The sequence below is a fragment of the Vigna unguiculata genome, chromosome 9 (assembly GCF_004118075.2).
Source record: "Vigna unguiculata cultivar IT97K-499-35 chromosome 9, ASM411807v1, whole genome shotgun sequence".
Lineage (NCBI taxonomy): Eukaryota > Viridiplantae > Streptophyta > Magnoliopsida > Fabales > Fabaceae > Vigna > Vigna unguiculata.
The window spans coordinates 41,608,576-41,632,267 of NC_040287.1; the positions used below are offsets into that span (position 1 = coordinate 41,608,576).

At 33.1% G+C, this 23,692-nt stretch overlaps 3 protein-coding genes across 4 annotated transcripts; 1 reads left to right on the forward strand and 2 right to left on the reverse strand.

Moving 5' to 3' along the window:
• Nucleotides 1-2,119: 2,119 nt before the first annotated feature.
• Nucleotides 2,120-6,601, reverse strand: LOC114164382. The gene is made up of 7 exons (XM_028049034.1): nt 6,106-6,601; nt 5,866-6,008; nt 4,832-5,103; nt 4,572-4,726; nt 4,014-4,276; nt 3,644-3,706; nt 2,120-2,616 (listed from the first exon to the last, which is right to left on the reverse strand). Exons 1-7 carry the CDS (start codon nt 6,356-6,358, stop codon nt 2,371-2,373), a joined length of 1,395 nt encoding a protein of 464 aa, XP_027904835.1. The 5' UTR covers nt 6,359-6,601; the 3' UTR covers nt 2,120-2,370.
• A 1,024-nt stretch (nt 6,602-7,625) lies between these two features.
• On the forward strand, nt 7,626-11,826 carry LOC114164429 (ribosomal RNA small subunit methyltransferase I). The gene is made up of 10 exons (XM_028049099.1): nt 7,626-7,915; nt 8,000-8,094; nt 8,179-8,275; nt 8,350-8,478; nt 8,764-8,872; nt 8,953-9,097; nt 9,498-9,540; nt 10,461-10,634; nt 11,168-11,293; nt 11,389-11,826. The coding sequence occupies exons 1-9, from the start codon at nt 7,754-7,756 to the stop codon at nt 11,273-11,275; spliced, it is 1,062 nt and encodes a 353-aa protein (XP_027904900.1). The 5' UTR covers nt 7,626-7,753; the 3' UTR covers nt 11,276-11,293; nt 11,389-11,826.
• Nucleotides 11,827-12,574: 748 nt separating this feature from the next.
• LOC114164020 (cytokinin dehydrogenase 5) lies at nt 12,575-19,180 on the reverse strand. Of its 2 annotated transcripts, none has more exons than XM_028048476.1 (5): nt 18,069-19,179; nt 17,701-17,828; nt 16,860-17,135; nt 14,813-15,075; nt 12,575-13,562 (listed from the first exon to the last, which is right to left on the reverse strand). In XM_028048476.1, exons 1-5 carry the CDS (start codon nt 18,643-18,645, stop codon nt 13,232-13,234), a joined length of 1,575 nt encoding a protein of 524 aa, XP_027904277.1. In that variant the 5' UTR covers nt 18,646-19,179; the 3' UTR covers nt 12,575-13,231. The 2 variants fall into 2 exon arrangements, with proteins under 2 accessions (XP_027904277.1, XP_027904278.1); XM_028048477.1 differs by lacking the exon at nt 12,575-13,562 and adding an exon at nt 13,571-14,689 and having other exon boundaries at nt 18,069-19,180.
• Between the last annotated feature and the right edge of the window lie 4,512 nt (nt 19,181-23,692).

The following is a 23,692-nucleotide window of genomic DNA, read 5'->3' on the forward strand; positions in this document are numbered from 1 at the left end:
TCTGATATATTTCACTTTATTTTTAATAAATATAATTTTAGTTTATATAACAACTTAATAATATTACAATATTATCACTTATTAATATAATATCATGCACATTTAAAAAATATATACACACAGACGTGACAGTGTCTGTATTTATGCTAGTTTATCATAAAAGAATTATAAAGGATAATTTGGACAATTTGATTAGTGTGATCTATTTATAAAATACTATTAGATATAATATTACAATTTTGTAGATTGTATATCAGTAATCGGGAGTTTTTGCTATAATTATTATTATTTCAATTTATAAATTTTGAGCCAAATAGTCTAGTTGGAGAAAAAAATATTTTAATAATATATTAGGCCAAAAATTTATACATGTAGCGCTGTTTCTTCTTTTTGATAACTAATATTTGTCATTCATCAACCAATCCTATCAGGGATACAAAATTTTAAATTTATTTATTCGTTCAGTAACATTATAATCATAAGTTCAATTCAACTTTTGATCCTATTTCTACAAATTAAAATTGGAAACAGTTGATAGTGTTATCCCTCGAGTTTGATAATCACAAAAGACGGTAATTTTTGAAAAATCTTTTGCTTACATAAGTTTAACATAGTTTTCATGTTTTAGCAGTACACACCTTCCAAAAAAAAATTTCTAATACAAACATGAGCACGCACATAAAAAAAAAATATTTTGACAAAAATGAAAGAAAAAGTGACATAATTCTATAATAAAATGTTTTTTTTTTTCAAAAGCCTGGACGAATATTTGAATCAGTCCAATTATCTACAAGCTTTGAGTGCCTGATACTGAATTGTAAAGCAAGACCATTTATTTAATGAGTGAAATGTATTAAGCTTTAAAAAGTTTTACGAACCAGACCTCAAACAAACTCAATCGACTCATATATCCATCCCACTAACAAAACATCCGTTCTCGATTTTTTTTTTTTTTATTCTTATGTCATGAGAGATGTCAAAGTGATTCAATTCGGTCTACACGATCACACTCACTATGGATTGATCTAAAAAAATACCAACTCAACCTGACTCACTCTTTGGTGAACCAGAAATTTTGTATTTCGGTCCGACCCATCACAGGTTGATTCACTTACAAATTTTATTTTTGTAATTTATTTTATATATTTATTGCATTATTAAAATGAGAGTGAATTGACCTAATTTATTTGTTATAATAGTGAAATTCAAGTATTCATCTAATTTTCCAAATATTATTATAAGAATAATAGTTAAAAATAAAAGTATCAACGTATCTAATTTGACAAACAAAATAATTCAACATTCAAATTATTCAAATACTATTGAACAACATTATGAGATTTAAAAATATGTAATTGTGAACATATATAATTAGAAGTAGTAAAATATTATAACAAAAATATGTAAAAAAAATTGTAAAAGAATCTTCGTGAGTTAAGTAGGTCAACTCACCTTCAACCCGTCTAGAACCCACAGGTTAAGTGAGTCGGATTCAGTTCAACCCACTTTTAAAAAAAAAAATTCTCAACTCAACCCAGTACAAACCCATGATGAACCAGATTGAAACCCATTTTGACATCTCTTATGAATCGTGCCATAATTTTTAAAAATTTAATAAGAAAATCTAAACTCATTTTGAAATCAAGTTTCAACAGTTTTAATTATACTTGTGTTTTCCTTTATTTTCTTTCCACATGCATAGATATAATATGCATTTCGAATGCTTTTTTGTCAGCAAATAGGTATGGAATGTGACTTCAAACGTTATTTATAAAAAACATTTTAAAAATTTACAATAATATAAACACTTTTAATATATTATCTTTAACTTGATATTACTTTTTATCGTCATTAAGATTTTTCTAATTATTTTCAATTTTACATCTTTCATTTTACTATGATGGTGTCATAAATATGTATTTCTACAGGCTACGAGTTCATTATCATAACCTGATCCGACCATAAAACAAGTCGGCACCATCGAAAAAAAGATATGTACCAACCTAAACCTAATTGAATTTTAGCCAAGTATTTGCTTGGATGCTGTGGGTAAGAAAAATAAGTATGTGCACTATTTCCAACAAACTCTAATTTTTGGTTAGATAAAAGACAATTATGATTAGTTTAAATTTATGTTAAACTCCCTAAATAAAGAGTAATAGCCACTTCATTCAGCCCATTTTACATTGATTTGTACTAACAACGAACGAGGGCGTGTCCAAAAGAGTGCAAGAGACTTCCTCGCATTCGTATGGTATTAAAGAACATTTGGATATACAATTCATTCTCACAGAACCGAACCAATCTCGTTTTCATGTGGAATCAATATACAATTTAACAGATAAGTACCTAACGTGGGTTAATTAAAGTCTATTGCCTAGACTTCCGTAAAACTTCTTTCAGAACCAATGCAATTCTCTGTGACATATGGTGCTCCATAAACCTCTCTTTCACCCTCTCATATCCTTTCTTTCCCATGGTCAGTCTCTTCTCAACATGAGTTGCCAATTTCACAATGTTCTTTGCCAGAGGTGTCACGCCTTCTTTTCCAATAGAATGCAGCAAACCGGTTGTCCCATTCACCACAATCTCCATCGTGCCTCCAGCTGCAGTTCCCTGGAAAAGTTTTTAATGAACAAACAAGTTACCAAAAGAAAGATAATAACAATAGACAAGCACATACACGTTTGCAACAGCAACAATAAATAATAGCCAAGCACATACACGTTTGCAAAAATAAAAGAGAACAACAAATATACAAGCACACACAAGTTTGCAACTGTGTAGATTCCCAAACAGCAGTAAGCAAGTTGAAATAGTTGGAAGGCAAAAGTATATCCTCTCTGATCGAAAATACAAGCAAACTTGATTACTAGCTTCCTATTTGAGTAAATATCACTTTCTTGATAAAAATTACTTGTATAAAGTCATAAACTAAAATATAATTCTCCCCTATTTCAATGATCACAGAAGCTTACCTTGAAAACAATTTCGATAACAATACGGTGGATGTAGAAGATTTCACAAATTGGAAGTAAAGAAGTGACAAAGGTTGACAAATTCAGTTGAACAGTGCAAAGTATGAAACTTTTGTTACCATAAGTTATCCCCATATTTTTTCTAATGTTAGAATTGAGCAGAAAGCTGTTTTGTGTTGTATCTATCAGTAACTTAGCATCCTAGGGTTTCTTTTTTCTCTTTCCCTAAGCTTTTGTTGTAAGCTAGTTAAGATATCTTAAAACGCTTTTCTCTTACATTTGTTGAAGTGGTCAAATTATATAAGTAGGTGCAAACCTTGTTTTTATTAAGTTAAACTTAAATTTCATCTTATAAGATGACATCAGAATCTATCCAGACAAGAGTGCGTGTGTGGTGTGTTATAGATCCCTTATTGACTACAGGTATAACAAATTATAGTATATAAATGGGTGCATACCTTATCTTATAAACTAATTTTGTGCGATCAAGTTAGGTTTAATTTCTAAGAATATAAAAGAGATTTCAGACAAGGGAATAAACAAACTAACAAAGTAAAGTATCATATAAAACTGGATGAAGAGTACAGAACAAGAGGCAATTATACATATTATAACTGGAAAGGTCATATTGACAAGGCCACTATGGTATGTACTAAAAGAAATACCAGTACAGGCAGGCGAAATGCCATTGCTTCAATGGTTATCCTTCCAAAACATTCTCCCCGTCCCTAATATGAAGAGAAGCACATTAATTAATGAATCCCAAAAACCAAAATACAGAACATAAACACTAGAAATAAAATCTTTAAGTCCCTTACTGAACTCTGACTTAATATGTTATGGCAGTAAAAAATAAATCAATGAATGAATAAGAATTTTGCTGAGTGGAAAGATTACAAATTAAAGATTTTTACTATTAATCTATATCTTTATTACCCTTTTGCCGTTATATTGCTATTTTCATTTTTCAAAACAACAGAATGCAATATATATTCGTTTCATAATCAATTCAATAGAGTATATATCAGTGGATACCTGAGAATTCTGAACAAGAACATCAATAGAAGCCAGGTAAGGAGCCACAGCCAAGGTTTTGTTCACAAAGTGAACACGGTCCTGAATCTTTTTCTCAATAACAAATTTGCGCAGTTGCATTTCAAACTTTGTCTGAGCACTAAAATCACTCCCCACTACTACAGCATGCAAAGATGGCAACTGGAGTTTCTTCTCCTGGATAAGTTGCAAACTTTCATAAAAGGCTTGAAGAAACAGATCCTGCCCTTTACCACGAGAAACACCTGCAATAATATCACCCTAGGGCTCAGATTGTAGTCTGGTAAAAAGATTGTCAACATGAATACAAGTGTGTGTGTGTGTGTGTGTATATGCGTTTGTGTGTGTACTTGTTTGTGTGTGCGTGTAATGAATAGGTAGGATTAAATTAGTGCATACAACAAAAAGAAAAGACAAACTACAAATTACTATAAACAAGATGTTAATTGGGTAATATACCTTGCTAACAAAACTAGTCCAATGAACTAAAATGAATATCAAATGAATACTGAAAATGATCATTAAGGAGAGAAATCATACTATTTATGATGGCAAAAAGTAGATCATCATTTCTCACTCCAAGAGATTCCCGAACATGCTCACGCAGAACCCTCTTTGCTACACTATCTTCTGCAACTTCCATAAGCTCCTTGCTATTTCCAAGATGTACAACAAAGGTTTCAGGCATTTCCATCCTATAAAGTTGGATCAAAGCGTAGAGTTAGAAACTTAACTCAAATTATAGCAGCAAAACAGAGCAGGTAGCAGTAAAAAGCTATCAAATGATGTCAGAAGCATACTTTAAACGCTCCTTAGTCCTATTCTTCCAGTATTCTGCAGTTGTATGTGAATCAATCATGGCACCTGCAACAAAAGGGACGTGCTTAACATATTCCACGTTGAAATAATGCCCTCGCATTTCATGAATCCACCATAAAACCTTTGGAAGCACACGTGAAACTTTTTCCTTGAGAACGGCATCCAGCCACTTCCCAGCTACAGCGGTGTTTAGAATGACTATGTCTGCTTTAAGAGCTGTATCTATAGCCTTTTCACCTTTGGCAGAGAAGACCTAAGAGGAGTCAAAAATGTAAATAGAGGATGCACTTATAAGTCCAATGACACATGGATACAAAATGCTGGTCTAGACATTTCTTAGATGTTCGAACTAATAAAAAAATCAATTCAAGAAATAGAAGAAACGGGTGCAGAAAAAGTCCTCTCTATCAAATTTTTTAAGAAATAAATGCTAAATTGAAATTGTGTAAAGATATTTGAACACACACACACTCACCTCAAAGGACTTTCAATTACAGTTTTTTAAATTGCTACGACTTAAATGTAAATAGAAAATTAGGAGAATATTATCAATTAAAGTTTAACTTGAACAGACCAAGGGGAGAATGGCATATAATACAACCAGTAACTGAATTACATATTGCGCACTCATTCTGGCTCCCCATGATTTACGCTGGAGCTACGTGATTGTATAGTACACACATGTTTTTGAATCATATAATACACATAGTTTAGTTAGGTCTGAGAGTAGGTTATAAGTGAATCCCTGAATCTGTTGTACGTGTATGCTTTTAGGGTAGTTATGAAGTCCATCCCATTTATTTGGTGTTGCATATTAGTTTGCATGATACTCATCTCCCCCATCATATAAATGCATGTTGTATTGATTTGTACAACAATCTAATTCAATGAATCACAAAATGATTTTCTATGACACTACCCTTTTCTACCTTCAGCTCCATGACATGAGGTCACACCTACTGATACATACACCATTGTCACCAAAATAACAACACTAAAAGGGAAAGTAAATCACCTGCACTCCTCTGTCCAACAATTTACTTTCCAAACTGTAAATGACCTCATCAGGTTCCGCCGGTTTCCGATTGGTGATCCAAACAACATCAGAACCAACGCCTCTCAACAGAAACGCCAACTCCATCATCAACAAAGGCCCGCCTGTAAGTGAATCGAGTCTATTTTTTTCATCTCACGGAACGAAAAATTAAAAAAAGAAATAGAAAAACAAGACTCGGTTTTGCACGTGACAAAGAACCTGAAAGAGATAGCTCATGTGATACCATGAGAACTAGCTTCGACTTCATGAAATTTAGAGGACTCGAAGCTGCATTTCCGACTTGGACGGATGAGCGAACCAGATTATCCTGTGCTACAGTAAAACGACTGATGTTGCAGGAATCGGAGTTGGTGGCTCTCATTAAGAGCACTGTCACCGTCGAGACGGACAAAAATGCTGCCAAAATTATCGGCCAGCGCTTCTTCGCCATTGCCACGTGATGCTTCGCCATTGTTCTTCCCAACTTCTGCAATCTTTAAATTCCCATTGTATTTCTGATTCTAGGGTTTGCGTTCGGTGTCGATTGATTCAAGGTACGATTGCAAACTTGGTCGCAACCTGGTTTAGGAATCACGAGGACTTCTCTCTTCTACTTCCAGATCACAGTTAAACTGAGCTGATACACTGTCTTAATCTTCTCGCCGTGATGGGGGCGAAGAAATGAACGGGCTAAACTCAAACCCCTTCAGAATGGGCTTATATATCTCGCAACAAGCCCAGACCAATTTAGATTTAGAATCAAAATACTCCAGTCTTATAAACTAAGAATGATAGAAGTAAAATAAAAGTCTAATCTAGTAATCTTATTTTAGTTCTATAAATTGTAGTTAGAAAAAAATCATTGAATAAATTACGTTTACGGAACAAAAATAATTTTACTTCTATATTTGGAAATTTTTTCTTGTAATGTTTACATATAAATTCTTATGCTTTGTTGTTTCTGCGCATATCATTTTTAATATATTTTCATCTCTTAAAAATTCATGTTTTTTAAGTACATAGATCAAAGAAGTTTGTATATCTATTAGAGCCAAATAAATAGTGAAATGAAAAATAGAAAATTGTTTGAATAAAAACGTTTAGAATGTAATGATTAAAGACTTTAGATTTATTAGATTAAGTTATGCATATATAGAAAAAATTAAGATGAATTAAAGACTTTAAAGATATTAAATGATTTATAATGCAAAATCTACAAACAGGACAGTCTTAAAAACAAGTAAAATTTCTGGGGCTGATACATTCAATTAAACTGCATCAAACTCTTACCAAAATTTATTATAAAATGATTTTATTTGACAACTAGGAAATTCCATCATGTTATAAGTCATATTAATGATAAACCAGTTTAATTTTTAAAGCGATTCATCTTATGCAAATTCGATACAATTCAATTAAAATAAATTATACTCAATATTTTATACTTCCATATAAATCGGTGAAGATACATTTAATATTCTCAACAAAATTTTGTCCGAATCATAACATCTTCTTTCTGCCTTACCAGTGAGCTCCTTCATCTTTTATTGTTAGTCCAATTTGATTTTTTTGTTATAATTTGATATATCAATTGTCTTTAGTTTTTTTATAATTTAAACTTTTAATTAAAAAAAAGTATATTAAAAACATATTTAGCTATTATATAACATTTTTAACAAGGTGCCGGTTTTTTTTGTTATATATTCCCATTGATTCTCAACCTCTTCTAAGGCTTGTCTTGTTCCAAGTTTTAGGTCAAAGTCAAAGCATCGTGGTTGGGCTTGTTGTAGAATCCATTGGGCCTAATTGAAAACCATGTCATCTGCGTTTTGCAACGATAGCGTTCCCAATTTTCCGAAGCGGGAAAATGTTGATTCGACGATTACCTTGGTCGGCGATTTCGATCGCCGCACCATTTCCCTGTCGTTCCGGTGGTTCAAATGGACTTCGCATTCCCGTTCGAAAGCACCTTAACTCTTCTCCCTACTCCTTCTGCTATAGCTCCGGCATCAACCTTCCCCCACAACCGGTAATTTCGTTTTCACGCCATGCCTAGGGTTTTTTTCAATATAATATCTTGCATCACTCGCCGAATTTGAGTTTCCACTCGCAGGGTCAAGAAACGGATACTCGTCACTCGCAATCTCTGAAACCTGGTCTTTACCTCGTCGGAACACCGATCGGAAATCTCGAAGATATCACTCTGAGGTACAGAACATCTAACTCTTCATTTTCCTCGTTTCAGTTTGGCGTTTAATTTTAATTCTGCATTTGTTTGACGTTCACGCGCAGGGCTCTTCGCGTGCTGAACTCAGCTGATGTTATACTCTCGGAGGACACGAGGCACTCGGGGAAGTTGCTTCATCACTATAACATCAAAACGCCTCTCGTAAGTATCGACCAATAGCAACGTCTGATTACTTTCCAATTTGCGTGTTCTGATGCGCTTTGGTAGTTCTTCAGATGAGTTATCACAAATACAACGAATTACAAAGGGAACAGGTTGTGCTGAGGAGGTTGAAGCAGGGTGATGTTGTGGCTCTTATAAGTGATGCTGGAATGCCAGGCATCAGTGATCCGGGTATGGAGTTGGTAAGTGTGTTTTTGCATGCAAATTTTTTGTTGTCGACGGGGTTTTACATTTTTTGCCGTGGCGAACGCAGTTTCCTCAAATTTCTTCATAATGTGGAAAATTGCAGACAAGTGCGGCTACAATTACTGTCCCGACCTCAATTTTTAACCTTGTTGACAACAATAAATTTGCCATGGCAATTGTAGTTGAGGACCTTTTCTTAGAACCTTAGTTGTGAATATTCCAACATGTCTCTTAAGTGGCTGTTTGGTTATGTAGAGGATTTCTTTAATAAAAAAATGCAGGCAAAATTGTGTGTTAGTGAGAATATCCTGGTTGTGCCAATCCCTGGTCCCTGTGCTTTGGTGTCGGCTCTTTCTGCCTCGGGCTTACCTACTGATGAATTTACATTCGGTAATGTGCTGAATTAATTGAATTTTATCATTCATGGTATTTTGGGACATAAAATGGCTTTTGTTATGTTTAATTTGCAGTTGGTTTTCTTCCTAAACATTCTGGTTCTAGAAAAAAAAGGCTTATGGTTTCAGCTGATCAAACTACTACACAAATATATTACGTTCCTCCTCACAAGCTTTCTCAGTTTCTTGATGAGAGTTCTTCAGTTTTTGGTGATGCAAGGTACTGAGAGTCAGCTTAAAAGTGTACACTTGTCAGTCTTTTCTTCTAGTTTATATACCTTTTGCTCTCCTCTCCAATTTCCCAGTTGGATAATCATTTGTTTGCCATTTTTTCAATTTATTAATAATTGATATTCTGAACTGTGATCTATTTGTTTATTTTATCATTCAACTTTAGAGTGATTTTTGACGTCTTATGCATTAAAAGTTTTCAATAAACAGAAGGAAGTTGCACAAGTAATAGTTTATATAAGTTTTGTTTCGTTTTGCTTTTTTTATCTGGGAGGTAATTACTTTTTCGGCAAAACCTTCCTCTGGGCAATGTAGGATCTCAGAGGTGTGGCTTAGGGAATATTGTGTCAGATCAGATTGGTTGACTCTTCAATTGAATGATATTGCAGGAAATGTGTTATTGCTCGGGAAATGACTAAGTTACATGAAGAGGTGAGTTTAGCATTTAAATCTGTGTAGTCAGTGTTCCATGGGGATGGTCATTGAATCTATTTATCAGTTATTCCTTCAGTTCATCCATAAACGGATCCAACCAAGCTATCAAATTATAGAAAATAAAAATGAATGGATTGGATTGGATAGTTTGAGTGAATTAGTATTGGCTAATGAACCATCTGACATATTTCTTTAAACCACTAAGTTAATGGCAATAACTCTAGTGGATCCAAAGTCCTGGAGAGCCAACCTTGCCTCATCAGTTCATAACTTCAAATTCCATGAAATAAAAATCGGAAAATATATTAGAGAGGAAAAATCTTGGTTGTGGGAGCTATTGATCAAAGAGAAATGAGGAACCTTGGCAGAGAAAATTGTTCTGAAAAAAAAAGGAGCCTTGTCCAGAGGAAGAGCACAAATTAGAAAAGAAAGAGCTAGGAGAAGTATGGGAGAAATGCAAGCAATTGATAGAAGAAAACTGAGGAACCTAGTAGAAATCTGTTCAGAAAAATCTATTGTAGAAAAGAAAGAAGCATTGTGAGAAAGAGCGGAAATCTAGAAAACGATGAGGTGGAACTGTGAGAGGAATGAAAAAAATTGTCAGTGTCTCTGCAGAAGTTGACCGGGGTACTTGTGAAGAGGAAGAGAGAATAAGTGTGAGATTTACTATATGGAATTCATTCTTTTCAATTAACTATCATAATATTTCCGTTATGGTTATTTTGAAGTTGTTGATTCTGCAACTATATTTCACTTAATATGTAGTGATGCAAATAAATGGATTCTTTTGACACTTATAGCAACCCAGCAGTATGCCTTTGTTTAATAGAATTTTGTTAGTAGTTAGCTTAATCAATATGCAGTATTCCTGCTCTCATGATATTTTTTAACTGATGCAGTAGATATTACTTATGTAGTTTTGGCGTGGTACACTCGGTGAGGCCAAGGAAGTATTTTCTATTCGTCAAGTGAAGGGAGAACTTACTATATTGATTCAGGGGCAAGCAAATTCTAAAGTAGAACCTCCATCAGACATTGAGCTCGAGAGTGAACTTAGAGAACTGATTTCAAGTGGCGAGAGTCTTTCTACGGTAGTAACCTCCTTACATTTGCGCGTGTTCAATTTTTGTTTAAACAGAAGCTTGATATATGGTTATATGTTGTTTATAAGTCGAGATAACGAAAATGGTTTGTGGATTTGAACGCTGGTCCTGGGTGGCTGTGTACAAAAGTGATAATCAATTTTCTCTAGCTTTAGAGTTAAAAGAAATGGGGAATGAGTAAAAATTATCCATATTATGACATCATTGTAAACTGAAGATGGTGGTTGCCTTTTTCTCTTTCTTTTAGTTAGTGTCGTCCCGTCATTTTTGTGAAAAAGATCCTGCTCAGCTCTGATAAGAAAACTTCGTCGTCATTCTTAAAGCGTTTCACAATTCCCTCGTATATCTCTTTCCCTCTGTTTCACTCCCTTAGAATTGAATTTAATCATCCTGAAACTAGCGTAAAACTATCTAATTTACGGGGCAATTAACTTTTGAGTATTCACAGTTAATTTCAGCATTTGTTTGATGTGTATTCCAACACACTTTTTGGTTAAGTTCAACTGTTGGGTCTGTAATAGGCTGTCAAGTTGGTCACCCAGAAAACATCAGTGAGTAGGAAAACTATATATTCACTGGCATTAAGGAAGTTTGGGAAGCAACTCGAAGTGGAAGATGATTCAAATTAGCGTGGACTATTTCTGCAGGTAAGTTTGATATTTATTTGCTTCTGTTTCACTGATTACCGTATTTTAGTCGAGTTATTATTCTATTAAAGCGTAAAATTGTTTATTGTTAACAGCGAAAGATTCTCTTTTCAAACTTTCAACCGGGATGGTGATGGGTTTCCTCCTAGAGTGGAATGAAATGATCCATCCCTGCTGTTTTAGCTCTATTAGCGATCATATTAAGAATGGTTGGGCTGGTATGCCAATTCTCCACAGTGTATTCTTGTCTACCAAGGTTCCGATCTTCATGACACAACAAAAATGTTTTTAAATGTTTACTCTGGGCAAGATAGCTGTTGGGTCGAGTCGTGATGGCGAGGCAAATGAATGGCAAAGCTGAATTCCATATTGCTTTAGCATCTGGCGCCAATTTTATCAGGATTCATTCATTTCAGCCCTTTCCTTTAGGCTTTAGCTGAAGTAGTAAAATATATGACATTGTAAGATGTACAGATTGAGACATAATTTATTTAAAATATATCATGCGTTGTGGATTTTATTTTATAACAAAATTAGGTATATACTTATGCAGTGTCGCCAATGAAGAATATTTAAGTAGTTACCCTCCTCTCGGTCCACATTCAACACAACAAAACCAATAGCATCCAGGTTTCTTCGTACTGGTATGTCATTAATTCTGCAGTCCCATTCTGTTAGTTCATTTTAACATAATGCCAAACCAAGTTTCTAGAGGACATGCGGAATTAAAGAGAATAATTAGTCTGACTTCAAGCTTGTTTTCCCGCAATGAGTATCTCAGTGGTGAAATCGCGTGGTTTGGTAGTATATGTTTTTGAGAAATCACAACCCTAACTAATTGCGGGTGTATATATAACCAGGGCTAAAAGTCAATTAAATATTATTTATAGGTTTAATTATTTATTTGATCCTTATAGTTAAACAAATTATATCTTAGTTCTTATATCTAATCTGTTATCTTAGTTTTTACTAATTGAATGTCTTGCTTAATTCCCGAGTTTTAATGGTAAATATAAAAATAAAAAAAAATAAAAACATCGAAACTTATGTGTAGATGGACAAAAAGAGTTGCCTCCTTATTACACTATTTAAAAGAGAATGTAGTAATTTAGCAACTGGTTTGTACAATTAAACTCAAAGGTCATTAAACATGCATAAAGACTGCTTTTGCAGCAACATTACCTAGTACAGGTCAAATTCATCTTGCCAATGCTCCATTTCGATACATCTTACTTAACCTTAAGAAACTAAAAAGTGTTCGCATCTTAGAATACATAATTCATTAACTGATATATAGATAGCATCTCATGTCAAACAGGTGCATGCTACACCGGATTCTGTTACACCCATGTTACCAATGAAATTATTACTTCTAATTGATCAACAGTAAAAAAAAAGTTAAGCTCACAAGACATGTGCATTAAACTCTTAACCTATTGGCATTATTCACAGATATGAAGGATTATATATATATTGAAAAATGTGAAAGAGTGAAAATGGAAAAAGATTGAGAAAGGAGTGGAAGTGGAACAGCTGCGTGATCATGGACGAGACAGCCAAAGCAGACGGGCGGTCGGGATCACGGGCACTGCACAGCGACATATCATGTGCACATGCACATTGCCCTTTTCATCCCTTTCCAACTTACATCATAAATAAATACATTGGGCCAAATTACCCCACTTAATTACCTACCTCATTATGCCTCTTTCTCTCACACTCTATATAACAAAACCCTAACTCCAATTTATTACCCTTCCTCGCATAACAACTCTTCATCCTTCTCTTTCCATTTTCTTTCTAAGATCCTAATAACAATAATACTAAGTTCTGCACTGCATAACTACTGATAAACTTGAACCCATCACTGGATTTCCTTATTTATCTGTTAAAGAGAAAATGTTTTGCATGTTTCTAGCTAACCAGGTAAAAATTACATTACATATCATCCTCCTTGGTGAGGACCGAGGTTGGATGAAATTGAAAAATTTGCTGGCCTGTGGCTAAGATTCTGCGAGGATCGAATTGCATCTTCCTGGCATTGAATTGGGTCCACTTATCGCCAAAGTGGTCCATCCACTCCTGCTGCGTAGTGTAATGGGGCAGGTACTGTTTCACCTTGATCTCCGAACCATGGCAGAATCTCAGAATCTGACGGTTCTGATTAGTCAGGTACTCCAGTGTCTCAGTATCCAATGCTGATCTCAGAAATGCCACCAGGTAAAACACATCCTCTTCTGGTGTCACCACCGAGCTCCTAGGGTCCCACCTACACATCACCATCACCATCACCAAAATCATCTTTTGGATCTTTCTTTTCATCCATGCAATCATTCTACACACACTACACACTTGTTGTGATTTACTTACTACTACGTTGTTAACAATCCTTTGACTTGTCAGACACATTGCTACCTTGTCATATTCTTTATGCCCTTTGTGCTGCTTTCTTTCTTTTTTACCTATACACACACACACACACACTAAACAACACCTATCTTTTCCTTCATCAACACATCATACTTAATTTTGACACTTTCTAAACTGAAAATAATCGACCTCAACGGTGTCTATGGAACTAGGTTAGTGTAAATCCCTACCATTGGAGGAGTGGCCCCTATGGAAGATCTTCTGACACCAGAATCTCCCCAGTTGGATGATCATGGCCATCCATTTTGTATTCTTATGGTCTTCACAAAGGGAAAGAAAATAAACGTGTCACTTCCTAGCTGGCTTTGATCAAGATTTTCATCTCCCGTGTTGGCTACATTACAACCCTCGTGTGTCTCTGTGCCTTTCTACTACATCCACATAGCTATAGCTGTGTTTCTTGTTCTTTTCACACATTTCCACTTAAATTATTGGAGTAAACATTCTTTCGTTTTTAGGCTTGCCTGATATTTTTTTCACATGGTCGGGTGCAGCAGTTCTGCACTACCTTACAACTTATCAAAACTTTTCTATTGATATTTTCTACAAACATTGGATTATTGCACATGATAATGAAACTGGAAACAAACGGATCATTAGGGAAAGATAACATACAGTTCTTTTTTTATATCCCTAATCCATTAATTCCGACAACAGTACTACTGTCAATCAATCAATCATGGACGCATTATCATTATTAAGTTCCACACTTATAGGGAATATTCGTTATATATTATGTTGTTGCACAGATTTTCTCTTCCTTATCCAATTCTTCACAGAACTTCTTCCTCTATTTCATTACTCCATTGAATTTAATAGTGTGTTTTTGTTTCCTTCTGTTTACACTATATACCTTAATCAAGTTGGATCAAAAAGAGGAATGAGATATAGACCTTAACACTGACACCCGATAAGAGGTTGTCAGGAACAGAGATGTCGTTTATATATGAGGAGATCTACACATGCCTGCAAGCATGCAGTGGTTTTATTCTTCATATATATGACTAGACATGCGTTAAAATGATGAGTGTGAAACTATATACAGTGCAGTAAATGGATGCATGTGGAAATATGCTTTTATAAACTTACTTGCTTTTGTTCATAGGGTAGATGAGGATAGGCCCACTTGTCTTATTTCCGAGAATGCCCTTGAACACACCCTTGTCGAAGTCCCTTATCCTTGATTTAGGAACGAAAAGATTGAGCCATGGATGAGGAACATCCCATAAACCCTTGGATCTAAGCTTCAACTCTGCCTTATGTACACGATCCAGAAAATCTACGTAAGGCAAGTCTGATGTGAACACCGATGTTGATATAAAATGTAACTTTTTCAACAGACCCTGTATTTCCTGTTCATCATAACAACGTACAACGTAGAAATCTATGAAAATGTCCTTCTTGTCGTTGCAATTTGCAACTGCAAAATGCAGAACAATCAAAACCCCAACGGAACTAACTAATGTAATAATAATGCATGCGGATCTAATTTTACTCAATTATGTTTATTTGTTCTATTTTCAAAACCAGTTTCGTTTAGTCATTTTGCTTCTTCTTCTTTTTTCCAAACCCATCAAATTTTTCATCAAACATAAAAATGAAGTAAGCATTTCATCAAATTTGAAGAAATTTGTATGTTGTAAAATTATTATTCTTTAGGCAGGGGGAGTTTTAGATACCTTTTAACTCTGAAAAATATGATGTTTTGGTGGATTGATGTCAAATAAAAAAAATTATTTAAAATAATGTAACTGATCAAATATTTGGAATAAAAAGTGAGAATGTAAAAAAGTTAACAGGAAAACCAAATATTAAAAGCACACCTACTTCAGCGCAACAACTAAATAAATAAATTAATTAAAAGTCTCTATTTTTCTATATAATAGCTTATGAAAAAAAGAATATATAATTATGTCTTATAGCTAAAAAAACATTTTGGGTATTGATAGATTATTTTTCGAAATTAAAATAAGCCAAACATGAAAAAGAAAGGTGGTAGCTAAGGTAGCCGCATGCTTTTGTCGGAATGAGACTCATTATTTTGAGCAAGTGTGTGTGTGTGTGTAACTTTAAGAAGAACCAAGAGAAGTTAAAAACAAGCAAGAGATTATTGTGGTGAATGCCGGCACTTTTAAACAGTAAAATTAACTATTGTGAAGATTGCATTCAATGTTGCGATTGAATCCACATGCTAGATTGCACAAGATCTTCCACAGGTTTTCTTTTCTGTGTGTTTATTGCATTCTGTTGTACGACTACAGACTGGTCTGTGTTTGGTACAGAGAATAATCATATACGAGGACAGCGACACAAGCTTTAAATTCAACAAATTATGAAAATAAGCCAACAAATTCAATAAAATATCTTTGTCATCTAACTCTACCAGAAAGTGAGATAACAAGAGAAAACATGCATGTTATATATTATTGCTAGCTGTATGGAGGTGCTAATCAATTGGCTTTTAGCCAAAACTTGACAGATATTGAATTATTGATCAAAGCATGAACTTCTGAACCAAAAAAAGTAAGACATTAAGTGAATAATGAGATTTTGACACATTGATTTCTCCTGTTTTAAAATAATTAAATTTTAAGATTTCATGTGATTAAGAAATTACTAAATAATTTTAGTTTTTAAAAATAATGGACATTCAAAGTGACAGTAATTGAGGATTTCAGAACATTCAAATTTGTAACTCACTACGTTTCAGAACGTGAAGTTCCTTTCAAGAGTAGTAGAATGATTTGAAGACAAGACAAACTAGTGTCTCACTAAACATTCCAGTTTAATGCGGTAAAACAACTGTTATATAAAGCATAATGCTGTTTTCGTTCTTTCATGTTTGTCTGCTATGGAAAACAATGTTTTTTTTGTTGTTGTTGTTGCTGATGTTCAATCAGAAAAACAGTTTTTGATATATTCTTCTTTACTCTTTACCGGAATCTCTTTCCACATTAAAGTGATGAGATACATAATGTATGAATAAAAATAACACGTTATAAATAGAGTATAAGATAAAATCTAATGATGTATGAATGTTTTATGGTGACAACGCACTAAGTGTGTGGCAGTGAATAATATTATTTTAAGTGAGAGTGTGAAAGAAGAGAAAATCTACGTTGGTTTGGGTGTGTACCTCGTCAACAGAATCTGCGTTTTGTTGGTCGTAGTTTTTGGTAATCTCCAAGCAGTACAAAACAGCTCCATCAGCGTTGAGGGAAGTGATATTAACAGCGTTACTTGGTGAAAAAAACGAAGATCTCCAATTATTTATCAGCCCTTCGTCAACTATCACGAAACCCTCCACATAATCGAATCTCTCCCTCCCTGCTTTCCCATGCAGAGAAATCAGATACTCCTGGTCCTCACAAAACCTTCCAAAATTCGAATACAAAACCCTTATCCACCGAACCTGTTCAATTTTCATCATATATTATACATCTTAATTACATCAAAAAACACTTTAACATCACGTCTACTTGCATATTCATTCACCCATAGAATTTTGTTAATATTCCTTTGTGGATACTGTTATCAGTTCGTTAACAGAAATTAATTAACTAGATTAGAGAATATCCAGGCAAACAACACTAGCTTTATATCATAAGGAACCCAAACCATCCCTTCGAAAACGACCCTTTTTAGGTTTTGTCGCTGATGTGAAGAAAGATTTTGGAGAAAAGACGTATCGTGTGCTCCTCCTATCATCTCATCTCATGGTTGTCATCTTCAACCGACTTTTTCTTCGGATGGAAAAAAGGAAATAACATTTACCAGTTTTTTACACACCAACTTTATTTACGTTGCTTTTCTAAAGTTAAGAGAAAAAAAAATGACGAGTGCAATGTGCAGTGTATGCATTAATAAATTATGAGTCTGTGAGAGGTGACGAGTGAGTAGGATGAGAAAAGAGTGTGCAAGAAAAGGAGACAAAGAAAGAGAAAGTACGTAAGAGAGAGAGAGAGAGAGAGAGATACTCTGGTAGGAGCTGGTTCGAGAGCAATTCGAGCCCTTGTGATGATTCCAAATTGTCCAAGACCGCCAAGAACAGCATGGAACAACTCCGAGTTACGATCTTCTGAACATGTCACCAGCTCACCCTTTCCTGTTACACCACTTCCCATTAATCAACCACGCTAAAGACAAACCACACTCATTCCTACCCAGCACCGTGACAAACCAGTGGGACACCGCTGTTTAATTACTCAAAACTTTTTCCCCCCGAGGAACAACTACAACATTCGCACCGTTTTTTTTATAGTAAAACCACCAACTTTGCCAACATTAACAAAACAAAACCATCTCAACATGTCCAAAATGATAGGTTTAACAGTGAAAGAATTACCTGTGACGACATCGAGCTCATAAACATTGCTGATCTGAGGACCGTGATTGAAGGTTTGTCCACTAATCCCTGCGTTGGATAGGGTTCCACCCACAGACAAATACAAGTAATCGGTCCAAGACATGGGAGCCAGCCCATACCCCAATGTTGCACTCAAAACCTCTATCCACAACTCTCCACCCCACACGTCCACATACATTCCTTTCTCACACACTCTAACACCGCTACCACCCTTTCCCATTTCAATCACCACCCCTTTCTTCTCTCTTATCAGTGCTTGCCCGTTTATCGAATGTCCGTGTCCCCTCGCCGACACTGCGAACCCCGACTCCAACGCCGCCTTCACCACCCTCGCCACGTCCTGCGCCGTCGCAGGGTGCACCACCTCCGAAGGCTCCCCTCTGCTCAGCCTCCCGAAGTCCACCGAAGCCGCTTCCAGCTCCCACGTGTCCACGCTCAGTCGACCCTCCAGTCCCACATCGAGCTGCTCCGGGACCACCGTTAATCCCACCGTTACTATTAGACGGCATATGGCGAATGTTAACAGAAGAAGCTTGTTGGTGTTGTTGACGGCCATTAATTGAACAAGATAATAATTAATTTAGAAAAGTACCCCACAGGCTCGGTAGTACGTGTGGTTTCACTGAGCAATTAATGAAGATACATGCATGTCATGTGTGTAGTGTACGATGTCGATGATGATGATGAGTTATTGGGTTGTGGGGTTTTGGTGGTGATGGTGGGTGAGGGAGAGGAAGAAGAATGTTGGGAAGTTCCAGAGAAAAGAACAAAATCTTGGAACAGCGTCGTGGGTTAACGTAAGCAGGATTTCGCTTTAAAGATTCTGTACGCAACATGCAGAAAGATGAAGATTCTTGCTCTCTCTCACTTTCTTCGATTCCTGCCAAACCTTTCTCCTCATTATTTTTCTTTCTCTTTTTTAAAGAGAGAAAAATCTCTATGTGCAAGCCTGTGAGGGGTATGTTCTGTATGCATGTATGTATATGAGAACACAACACAACATAAGAAAGAAAGAAATTGAAAATAGATAGAAAAAACTTGGTTCTTGCTGTGAATTGTGAGGAATTGGTGATTACTGTGTGTCTAGGATGTGAGATACAGGGTCTGAATTTATAGGAGAGAGGACCACGAGAAAATGGGTGAAGGTGAGAGTAGAGGCACGTGGATGTTCACGTGAGAGGAGCGAGGCGACACGTGCCTCTCATTGTGGAAACAGCACATCTTTTGGACCACTGATTTTAGGTCTCTAGCCAAGTATTTCTCACTTTACAAAGTAACACAGTTCAAGTACGAAGGAGTAGACAGTAATCTGAAAAAATAAAAAAATATTTTGATAATTAAATTTTGACAATATTTTTTAAGTAATTTTAAAATATAAAAGAATAAAATAATAATAAATTATTTAAAAAAATTAAAATATTGTTAAAATTTAGTTATTAAAAAATATTTTTTTTAAAGAAAGGAATTAATTGATAGATACAACATAGCGGTGGAAAGTGAAGAATTGAGACGAGAAAACACAAGATATATTATGCGAGTTTTTATTATACAAGATTTCATTAGATATACTATAAGGTAATATATACCACCATTTCCGAACATCACTTAAAAAGTAAATAACTTTTACTCCTAACTCACAATGTGATTATTTATTATATTTTATCTTTGTTTTTATTATTTATATTTTTATTTATATTTATATTCATATTCATATTTTACATTTAAATGTTTTTTTAAGACGTGACATAAATATTGACGACTGAAATATATATATATTTTTTTAAATAACAAAGACTAAAATAAAATTTTCTATATAAAATGGATATAAAACAAGCTTACAATATTGTAAGAACTATAATAATAATATATTTTCTTTTAAATGACTACAGGGTGTTAAGGAAAAAAAAAATCTTTCACACTCAATTCTCTTAAAAGATGTGTTATGTATAATTAGTTTTAATAAATTTTATTCGATTAAGAAAAATGGAAAGTGAGAGATAATATGACAAAAATAAGAAGACCGATAGAATAAATGAAAATAATAGCATCACACACATATTAAATAACACATTGCATTTATCCTGTCCCAGGTTTCATTGAATGAGTAGTCCCATATTCGATTGAACAAGGAAATGTCTTTGAGGATAGATACAAGCAAATTTAAGCAGGAAAAAAAAAACACGGTGAAAGTAAAGGTTGTGATTACCCAAGATTCGCTTGTAGTAAAAAATTTCTCCAATTTTACAGAGCTACAAAATGAAGAATTATTAAATAAGGTATGAATTAATTTGATTGAAGCAGAAGAGTAATTAGTGTGTAAATTTGATGAGAAGAGGTTATAAAGGGTCCATTTATGGATACGGAGGATCTGTGTGGGGACAGTAATTGAAGGATGGTTCACGTGGGTGCAGACACTGCCACTGGGATCATCCTTGTCAACTTCAACTGCAACTATATGTTAAACATTACAAAAATTAATTTTTATATTTATAAAAATAAAATTAAAAAAAAATGGATATAAAGTTTTTTTATAAAATTTTATTAATGTATAGTATTTAAATATGTGAAATAATAATTTTCACTTTCTTATTATTGGCGCAGTGTAATTAGGCACTTGTGACAGTCATGAAGACTGAACAGAAGCATATGAATGTGTCTGCTATGCTAGCTGTATGTAAAATGATAAGGTCATAATCACAGAATTATGTTCCCATTTGAAACGAAGCTACCTTAGCTATTCCCAACTCTCAAGGGTCCCAAAATTAGAAAATCATAGAATCTAAGCCTTAGATTGCATGGGGGCACGTAGTTGTACACTTTATTTAATATTCATTATTATGGACTACCTACATATACATACATTATTCTAATTAATTAAACCTCTTCCTTTAACAAAAAACAATGGAGCAAGTGGTGTTGTGAAATTAATATATTCTAGCTTCCTTAGTCGCTGCTGCGTGTTAATCAAACATCTTATCCAAACTTTGTTTTATGCAATTTCATAATGTTTAGTACTCTGTTATTTATAAAAAATAAATTTCTAACAATTAAATTTTAACAATTTTTTATTAAATATATTTTAAGTTTTTTTTTCTATATTTTAACACTACCTAAAAAATATTACCTCAAATTATAAAAAAATATTGTTAAAAAAATTTAATTATAAAAAATATTATCACCTATTATTTATCAAAACAAAATGTTCACCAAGAGTAAACCCAAACTAAAGTTGACCGCAATCAATTTGATAATAAGAAAAATGGTTCATAAGGTGTAAAACACCGAATATATAATAAGAGAGAAGAAAAATAAATTTAGAAATCATATAAACATAAAAAAAAGTTAAATTAAAAAGTAATTAAATATATAATAAATAATGTTTTATTGAAATTATAAAATTAATATATCGTCTGTATTGAAATTTGTATTGTAAAATTATAAAATTAATATATTGTCTGTATTGAAATTTGTATTATGGTTTTATATTTATAAGACATATCTTAATAGGTGAAAGAAAAAATATAAAAAAAAAAGTATTTCAACTTTTTTTCTTTTCTTAAAATATTTTTTTAAGAAAAAGCCATATAAAAATATTTTCACATGTGCCATTTATTTTTGAAATCAATCATACTTATAAAGAAAATATGCACTTTAACATTGAGCTGATACTTCTATTCTAATTACACGCAATGCTGCATAGTGAGATGTGACTTCAATCTCCAACCTCATTCGAACGATAAACAAATGTTCCAGAGTTGGAAAGGTATACGTGTCTGTGTTACAATGGTCAAAATAATTTTTTGTTAAATATATAATTTAATCTAAATATTATTTTCATTGCTAAGATAAAAGTGTAATTTGAAAAGAATAAATAAACATGTTTTATTTAAAAACTTATCCATAGGTAAATTTTATACGAAAATTATTATAAAAATAATTATTGTCACTTAATTATACTTTTTCAACATGCTTTTTTTAAAGTACGGAAAAATTCTCTGTCAAACTTTAATTATTTTTATATTTTCGTGTTTAGAACATCATTTTCATCTAAATATGTTTTTAATTAATTTTCTTTTAATTTAAACTATTTTCCTCTCTATATAAAAATAAACTATTTATTTTTATTTATAAGAATTAATCCTATATCTTCATCTAACTTGACATCTTTGCCATTTACAGATAAAAACATAGATATAATTTGCATGCTCGATACTTACACTTACACGGGTGGGTGCATATGAGTCATTGTTTTGTCCATGCATCCACCAAATGATTCATTCTCATAATCCATGGCTATAATTTTTCCTGCACTTATACATCAATAAACTTCACATAATCCATGGTTATAACTTTAATGATCATATTTAATATAAATTAAAATGAAAAAAGAAAACCAATAGTTGAATTATGAAAAATCTTTACAGAAAAAAAAAATGTGAAAATAAATAACCTTCAAATTATACATATTTTTTATATAACAAGGAAGCTATATGCATGTGTGATTTTATGATCAACATTTATTTCCATGAAACATAGATGAATATTTTATTTCCATGAAACATAGATGAATATTAAGGATAAAGAAATTGACGTAGTTTTAATTTCTTAAAAAACTCTAGTATACATGTGCTCGATTCTGCATAGTTTTAATTTCTTCGACTTTTTTATGCTTTCTTAAACCTAAATGACCTCACTCCTTCATCTATTTGTCTCTATCTATCCATTCATAGAGACCTATATCAATTATTTTTTATGTCCTTGCTGTCAATCAATACTAATTAAGGAATATATCAAATAATCGCAATGTGATTTCATTTCACTGTGTCAAAAATGTTTTCACTGCATATTTAACATGCATGATTGCTTCATTTCTTTCATAATTTATACAACCATTTAATAATAATATATAATATTGCAACAATTCATGGTGTGAAAATAATATATAAGATTATTTTTTCTTTAAATAAAGTGCAATTCACTGTTAACTTTTTCTCTCTCTAACTATTAATTTCTATTCTATTTTTATAAACCAAATTTATTTATAATTTAACCTAATTAAATAATTTATGCAAGCCAAATAAATAATTATACCGTATATTATTTTATTTATAAAATATATACAGGATGTTAACTTTTATTTCTTTAGGCAAAATTGACAGTCTTACTTTATCTGGTTTTTTTATTTTTACTAAGTTTTTAGGAGAGGAAAAACTTATTATCCAAACTATTATATATTTTTTATTACAGCACGATGACTATAAAAATTAATTTTCATCAGCTTTGACTTGGTAATCTTACCAATAATATTTATTAAACGACATTGTTAAGACTTTAGCTAGAATTTTTAACTATTTTTTTACTAGCCATATTTGAATTTAATACTCTGCTAGTATAATGTGAAAACAAGAACGAAAAATACCAAATTGAATACTCCCTTAGTCATGTATTGATGTGATCATAGTATATAATGAACATAAATTCTGATATTATTCAATTGCATACGAGTTTATATTGAATTTAAAAAATATATAAAAAATCATATTAATCATATTTTTGCATTCAATGATGATAATATAACAATATTTTACATTATTAGCGCGTAC

Coding starts and splice junctions, on each gene's coding strand:
- LOC114164429 (XM_028049099.1), top strand. CDS start 7,754: ATGTTGATTCGACGATTACCTTGGTCGGCGATTTCGATCGCCGCACCA. Junction 8,095..8,178: donor CTCGAAGATATCACTCTGAG/GTACAGAACATC, acceptor GTTCACGCGCAG/GGCTCTTCGCGTGCTGAACT. Junction 9,541..10,460: donor TGACTAAGTTACATGAAGAG/GTGAGTTTAGCA, acceptor TTACTTATGTAG/TTTTGGCGTGGTACACTCGG.
- LOC114164020 (XM_028048476.1), bottom strand. CDS start 18,645: ATGGCCGTCAACAACACCAACAAGCTTCTTCTGTTAACATTCGCCATA. Junction 15,076..16,859: donor ACGCAGATTCTGTTGACGAG/GTACACACCCAA, acceptor TATGATGAACAG/GAAATACAGGGTCTGTTGAA. Junction 13,563..14,812: donor TACCCTATGAACAAAAGCAA/GTAAGTTTATAA, acceptor GGTGATGTGTAG/GTGGGACCCTAGGAGCTCGG.
- LOC114164382 (XM_028049034.1), bottom strand. CDS start 6,358: ATGGCGAAGCATCACGTGGCAATGGCGAAGAAGCGCTGGCCGATAATT. Junction 4,727..4,831: donor AGGACTAAGGAGCGTTTAAA/GTATGCTTCTGA, acceptor CCAACTTTATAG/GATGGAAATGCCTGAAACCT. Junction 3,707..4,013: donor TTCTTGTTCAGAATTCTCAG/GTATCCACTGAT, acceptor TCTTCATATTAG/GGACGGGGAGAATGTTTTGG.